At 35.6% G+C, this 7,485-nt stretch overlaps 1 protein-coding gene across 3 annotated transcripts in view; it reads right to left on the minus strand.

The window, feature by feature from the left end:
- Nucleotides 1-6,548, minus strand: part of LOC109851315 (DNA mismatch repair protein MSH6-like) — a 57,440-nt gene extending 50,892 nt beyond the window's left edge. For 2 of the 3 annotated variants that reach the window (XM_020421384.1, XM_020421383.1), the window contains exons 1-10: nt 5,824-6,548; nt 4,815-4,911; nt 4,201-4,303; nt 4,068-4,121; nt 3,901-3,975; nt 2,334-2,402; nt 2,136-2,219; nt 1,711-1,908; nt 1,030-1,574; nt 799-928 (exon numbers count right to left, since the gene is read on the minus strand). In XM_020421384.1, coding sequence (XP_020276973.1) covers nt 799-928; nt 1,030-1,574; nt 1,711-1,908; nt 2,136-2,219; nt 2,334-2,402; nt 3,901-3,975; nt 4,068-4,121; nt 4,201-4,303; nt 4,815-4,911; nt 5,824-6,448 — 1,980 coding nt within the window. In that variant the 5' untranslated portion in view covers nt 6,449-6,548. The remainder of the gene's footprint in view (nt 1-798; nt 929-1,029; nt 1,575-1,710; nt 1,909-2,135; nt 2,220-2,333; nt 2,403-3,900; nt 3,976-4,067; nt 4,122-4,200; nt 4,304-4,814; nt 4,912-5,823) is intronic. The other variant, XM_020421385.1, reaches the window with a different exon arrangement.

Consider the following 7,485-nt stretch of genomic DNA (forward strand, 5'->3'; position numbering starts at 1 on the left):
TTAACTTGTTTTCAAAATAAATCAAACTAAAAACCACTGTCAAAAAATAAATCAAATAAAATTTCAAACGTAACAGCAAAAAAATTCATAACCAACAAAAAGGGTCCTTAGAGAAACTACAACATCCACTAATGAAAGAAAGTTTTCACACAAAAGACATGACAAGTGTTCTCAAAGCACCTTGGGTGCAAAGCCCCTTTAGTGTGCATGTGCTAGGCGCAACGCGGTGAGCGTGCTCGACTGAAATGAGGCACACACAGCACACATAATTTTTCTAGACAGATAATCTAGCAGAAAACACATGATAATGAATTTTCATAAAAAAAATGTCAAGGTAAGTAATATCTACTACCTACAACTAAGACTTCAACTCACAATGCTAACACATCGAGCATTGTAGCGAGGTTTATAATTTTCCAAACCAAGAGTCAAATGAAGACTAATAGCAAAGCAAAATCAAATAGTAAATGAGGACCATTTAGAGTGAAAAAGGACAGAACGAATCATTCGAATCCTAGTAGGCAGTTGAGGTGAAAATGAAAGTATCTAATGTCCGAGCTTTCCTCAATCACAGCTACTGAAAAGGCCTCTAGGTTTATTTTGTTTCTTTGCACATGGCTTATCGGGTAGAAAGACCTGATTGAATTACAGAAGAAAAATATGAGGCTAGATGCAGGATGCTTGTGAGGAGCAAAAGGCATTGTCACATCAGATGCAAGGCACTTCACCACTACCCCACAATGCAGGGCGCGAGGGACATAGAGGCATGCACCTTGGATGACACTGCACATGACTAACCTTAAATTCTGCTATGGCATCTTGGCGTTCCAAAATTAAACTCTTGTCATAAAGCGGTCTTGCAAGCCAACTCTTCAGCAGCCTTTTGCCAGTAGAAGTCACACAATGATTTAGTTGTGCAAATAGCGTCCTGTATCCAGAAAGAATGTCACCTTTTGATATTCAAATTGAATATCACCTTTCAGTATTCAAATTGACAAAGTAATTGTAAATATTATAAGCTGCAATTACCCAGAGGGGCCTCCATTTCTGTTATTCTCGAGAATCTCAAGATTCTCAAGTGCTGCTGCATCAAGTATCATATATGCCTTCTGAGCAGCATCAAAGAAACAACTACACTGGAGCCTTTCAAACTTAGCACACTTAAGTAATGTTTCACCCAGAAAAGCTTGCCTCAAATAAAAAAGACAACCACCGAGAGCAGAAAGTGTACAACACTCATCCTGGCCCGCAGTCACCAGTTCAGATAAAACATCCGGAAGGATTCCTGAACATTTCTCCAATGTATCTGAATTGTCAGGATTGTCACCGTTTACATAATCTGACAATGCTGAAGATGTCGATGTCCAAGGAATATTTTTTATCTCATTAATAGTTTTTTCAGCATCCCAAAATTCCAAGGAAGGAATCAAATTATTAATTAACGGATCTCTTGTGTGGTACTTCAAAACCATTTCAGTTTCAAGACTCAGAAATTTTGAAGGCTTGATGATTTCTACGGGTCGCAATTCAGATAATATAGAGCATAAACAGTGACGCTCTGAATCATCTTCGAGCTGGCACAGAAAAGAATAGCAAGGATATAATGCAAAACTGATGATTATACATCAGATAAAGATAGGCAAACAAATAGCATACCATTTTAAAGTCTTATGGAACCATGAAAAAACTGAAGAGGAACAAATAGCAAACCTGTCCTAGCATAAACTTGCTTGTAGAAACATCAACCACACAGATGCCTATGACTATGCCTTTTTTGTTCGCATTCTCTAAGGCATTGCGTTTTTCAGTAATCGACATTAGATACAAAGGGTCAGAATTTGTCCAAAGTGACTCTCCATCTGTCAGTGTTCCCTTTGAAACCATGGCATGGATTTCCCGTTTAACAACCTTCAGGAAAACAAAACAGTCACAGATTCTTATTGATATAACAAGATTAAACAAAACAGTCACAAAAAGAAAATTACATGATACTAACTGAAGCTAGCATGTAAACCGACTAGTTTATAAAAAATAGTAGAGAAAAAAAATGATTTTGATACCTCTTTTCCAAATTAGCACTATACTCTAAGGAGACAGATGTGCAACTAGACTATCTCTTCCACAACATCATTTACCTTATCTTTTGAACCCATCTCTTTTCGACGAAGTTCAAGTTGTTTGGGTGTTTCAGTCTGCTCCACAACCAGGACACGGTATCCCTGCATTATAAAAAGACCCTAATGAAATGCCCTTCAAATTGATGTAATCACTGATCACTGTCAAGACTTGCAATCATAAATTCATGAAGCAAAATGCCAATTTGATAAGTATACCTTTCTTGCCAATTTTTCAATATTCATTGAGAAATTCTTTTCAGGAAACCCACAGTGAGGTTGATCTCCCTAAGAACACAAATAGATCCACGAGAAAGTTTAAAAGAGTTGTCACTGACATTGGCATACATCAAACTGCAGGAAAGAAGCATCTTATCGATTTAATATACTACTAATGCAAGAACTGTTATTCTCACGACAAAAATGAGATCTCCTCTGAGAACAAATGACATCTCCATAGGAAAACATATGAGTTCAGCGACATATCCATATAAGTTCCAAATTATCACATTGAATTAACAAAAACTTGCATAAAATAGAAAGATTTTGTGGAATCCATCATTCAACCTACCAAACTTCCAAGTCTATTCCTTGTAGGCTTGAGATTTAGAAGAAATAAAGGGGCATAACGATAAGACGAAAGATACATAAAAATGATATGCCACAACATGGACAGTTAACTTGGTTTATCCTTAAAAAGTAGAACACAAAATGGTTAAGACACACAAACGAAGATAAGTTTTAGCTAAGAATAAAATACACTAACCTTTGATACTTAATGAGAAAACAATATTCAACATAGTCCAAGGATTCACTTCTCATATACTTCTAGTAATGCATAAAGAAACCAATGTTGGCTCTTCATCTTGAAATAATAATGTCTCGTGCTGAGTTAAACAATAAAATCGATGTTCAGTAAACTGAACGTGTACAGAAATGGACTCAAGCAAAACATAAGCAGCAGAGCTTTCAATTTTGTTCAAAAATTATGTAGTCATGTTAAGTAAATGTAAGTATAAGAGATTAAAGATGACAAATGATGCTTCTATGGTCTAGGTGTATTAATATACGTGATACAACAAGATACAAGATAGATAAGCATGTAGATCGCCTACAGCTGAGTGTTTTATAATCGAATGGGGAGGTCAAGGCGATCAGGTTCAATGTTGCCCGACTACTTGGTAGTCAATGAAATCCAAGGCCTATCATTTAAATTCTAGCTGCTACAGTATCCTAGAACTTGAGGTTCGACCTTATCTTTAATTAGACAAGCCCCAAGAAGAAGGACGGTAGAAAGAGCAAAAATACCATTCCTTTCTCATCCAAAATGGTCATTAAATATCAAAAAAAAGTGTAGACATCCTCGGGTCACTAATTGCCCTATCCATCAATATAGCCACTGGACCATCCTAACTCATATTCTATCTGAAAATCTGGTAATCATCGCCTCACATCTGGAATAAAAAGGAACAATCAGGAAAAGAAACAACTAAGCTCTGAAAACAAATGGTGAAAGAGGGCTGCAATTCTTAACCATGTCATGAAATCACTGTTGAACCATTTGTGTCAGCCGTAAAGTGATTATCTCAAAAGACAATGGAAATATATACATCCCTATTAAGAAACACCCAGGAATAATTGACTCCCTCAATGAAAATACAATCCAATCAAGAACATAACAGATACAAATACATGAATTGTACAGCATCATAGCACTCATACTAAACATTTAAATATCTAAATGACTATTAGAATATCATTAAGGAATGAAAAATCATTATATTACCTTCATATATTGCAGATCAAGCTCTTTCACTCCAACATGTGCATCCATTTCAAACAATTCATAGAATTTGCCCACCTGAAGATAACAATGACGATAAATTTGTTCGAATTGATGAAATCAAAAAACTTAGTGTAGAACTTCGCAAACCAAAAAAGTAAGATATGTACCTTAAAGAACAAAACTTTATCCATATGCTTTGATTTGAACTCCCACCATTGCTTCTATAAGGGAAAGATGCCAAACAAGTGAAAACAGCAGAATCCTCTAGTTCGTCTAGTTTCTATGAGAGAAAATATTTACCTGACCACCTGACAAGCTCTTCAAGAAGTCACAGGGTAAGAAGAGAGTTCTCGGATCATAGTCTACATCTCCAGGACGCCTCCCTTGAGCATCTCTACGTCCTCTGCAACAATATAGAAATTACTAAAGCATCATCCAGAAAAAATTCGGTTGAATAAAATATGGGAATCACACCTCAACTTAACATTACATGACAATACCTACTGTACATATATATGATATACCATGCCTATTCGCAGGTGACAGAACTAAACTCAGTGAGGGTGTTCTTTTTTTTGGGGAGGGGGGGATCCTATAAAACACTCATTGGGTGAGTTTTTCTTCATTTTACTATCCTTCTATTTTTGTCCCATTTGATAGACAGGGTGGGGGAAGCAAGAGAATGCAAGAAGAAAAAAAAACAAACACATATATGTATGTGTGTAATTATAGAACTAATGGCTTCTCATCCTTAAAAATAACACTATACAATATCACAAGTAGATGGTTTTGAAAGTCTCTAGCCAGCATCGAGATGATATATTAAATTAAATTATTCCAAATAAGAAATACATGAAGCACACTCAAGGAATAAGAGATATTAATATGTTTGAGTATTATGCGTGTCTACTCACTCTCCAAGAAATATAAATTTTTCTGCATCACGTTGCGCAAACCGCTCAGCCACATCACCAGTTAAGTTGCTGCAAAAGTTATTTATTTGTTGTCCCCCTGCATTACCAATTACAAAGCTTATGTATTTAATTCCTTTACGTGAAAGTGCAAAAAGAATAATACATCATAGTCTAAAAATTATATGATACTCATTGACACTAATATAGGGTTACAGAATGATAAATTATAGAATAGGTTAGTGCATAAAAATGAAAAACATATTTTTATCAGAATACACTTCAAGTATAACAACGCTCATCCATTGTTTTAAATATCCCCGACATAGCACGATACATCCCCTGATATATCCTTCTATAGGGCTTGCCGCAACCGAGATGATCTCCATATATCCTTTACGACTTTTTGACTATTTTGGGTGATATATCCCCGATATGGCCAATATATCAACCAATATGTTGACTGATATATCCTTTTATATGGCTTGTCGGGAAACAATACGCCGTGTTTGGCAATTTTGGGGCGAGATATCATGATTTTCCCTTCATATAAAATGATATTTTGTCCTAAAAAATCAAATTAAATGTTGCAACATTTGATTTGCACTTTTGATTGTTTTACAAGATATATTAGTGAAATTAAACATATATTATTTACATTTTGTATGTTTAGATTTGATTAAGTTGTGATCACATTTTAGTGCATTAAACTATATATGCAAACATCCGTTATGGCAATCCGATATTTACCACATGCCCAATATTCCCCCGATATCCATAATCCGATATGAATTTTGGCCATCCGATATTTCCCCAACATCTGATATTTAAAACTTTGCACTCATCAGCTTCCACTAACTATATATCAGTCATACGCAATTATTTGCAAACTCTGCATATGGGATGCAATATGAAACTCTAAACCCTTGTACGGACTCTAAGAATGAAACCTACGCGTATTTTAATTTCAAGTGCAGCACTGCAGCATATAAACTTTTAATGAATTACTTACTTTGTGAAGTCAATCTTCTGCTTTTGCTCATTGGAGTTACTGATGGACAGCCCTTCGGTTGATCGCTATCCCCATCAACCCTAATTTCCTTACTGCATCCCAATTTCTTGGCATCAACCTTCTTCCTCTTCCCCGATCGACCATTCCTTGATCTCCTTGCAACCAATTCTTCCTCCTCCTTTTCCTCTGCAGAGTCAAATTCACGTGAACCTTTCTCCACTTCCATTTTTGGCTCCTGAGAGCTTGACAACCTCTTCAGTCCCCTGCGCTTTCCCGGAGCTTCCTCTTCTATCCACTCAAGTTTCTCCTTCTCAAGATCAAGAAACTCCTCCTCCTCCTCTTCAGCACCTTCATACTGAATCAAGTGCATCCCGGTACGCTTATCATAAGATTTAACATGCCCTTCATACCAGGTCTTGTGCAGCGGCGAGAAAACCCTAAGTTTTCTCCCAACCACGTTTTCAGAAAAGGATTTCGTTTTAGTGGAGGACGGTGTCTTTGGATTGAGGCTAGGGCTAGGGTTTGGGGATGGGGAGCCTTTGGTGCTTTTGTCAGGCGAAAAGCCGGTGGTCTTGCTCTGCTTTCGGCCGGCATTTGTTTTGGAGAGACAGCGGGACGAGGACATTGGATTGTCGATTTCAGCTAGGGTTTACGGCTCATGCGGAGGAAGATGGTGAGGTGATGGGCATTCGGAGAAGGGACCTGGAAAACGCAATAGCCTATTTCTATCGATTCCGAAAACCAAGTACATTTATAATTACCGGTTGAGATCCAATATTATGATTATTTAAATGAAAAAAATGTTTAGAGTCCTCAAAACCAAAAAAAACGTGCTCCTCCAAAACTTTTTTAACTGGTGTTTTGCCCTCAAAAATAATTTTTTTTGTTCTTTGAGCCCCACAACACAAAACCAAATAGATTAAAATATGTGAAGACCATAATAACCTTCTCTCTTTATATCATGTTGTTACTATGATGATAGTTGAAATGATTGATGGAGACTATTATTTTATTATTTTTGTTGTTGATGAGGGGAGCTAAGTGTTTTTGTTTGTATTGGGAGATTGTTAAGGTTACGGGTTAATTGTTAAGGTTACCGGTCATTTGTTAAGGTTATGGATCGGTTGTTAAGGTTACACGTTGGGATATATATATATATATATATATATAATATATTATATTATATTATATATTATGTATATATATAATATAGTATATAGAGTAGAGAGAGAGAGAGAGAGAGAGAGAGAAATGGAGAAACCTTGGTACCAAGTTGTCTTAAATCAACTTGGTAGTGATGTACCTGATATCTTGCACCTACAGTCACACCGGTCAAGACTAGAGGCTTAAGCCATCCTTCACCAACTCCAATGTAGATGTAGGGACAAGATTAGCCACATTCACTAACCAAGTTCTTGAGCAACTTGGTAACCTGAAGTTTTCCAATTTTTCTCATATTATATATTATATAATATATATAGTATATATATATATTTATAATATAATAATATATATATAGTATGAATATATATATATTAAATTATAATATATATTTATATATATAGTATTATGTAGATATGATATAATATATATATTGATATAATATAATATGTATATTATATATATATTATTGTATATTATATATATTTTTATATATAATGT

Source organism: Asparagus officinalis, chromosome 8, assembly GCF_001876935.1.
Source record: "Asparagus officinalis chromosome 8, Aspof.V1, whole genome shotgun sequence".
In the NCBI taxonomy this organism is placed as follows: Eukaryota; Viridiplantae; Streptophyta; class Magnoliopsida; order Asparagales; family Asparagaceae; genus Asparagus; species Asparagus officinalis.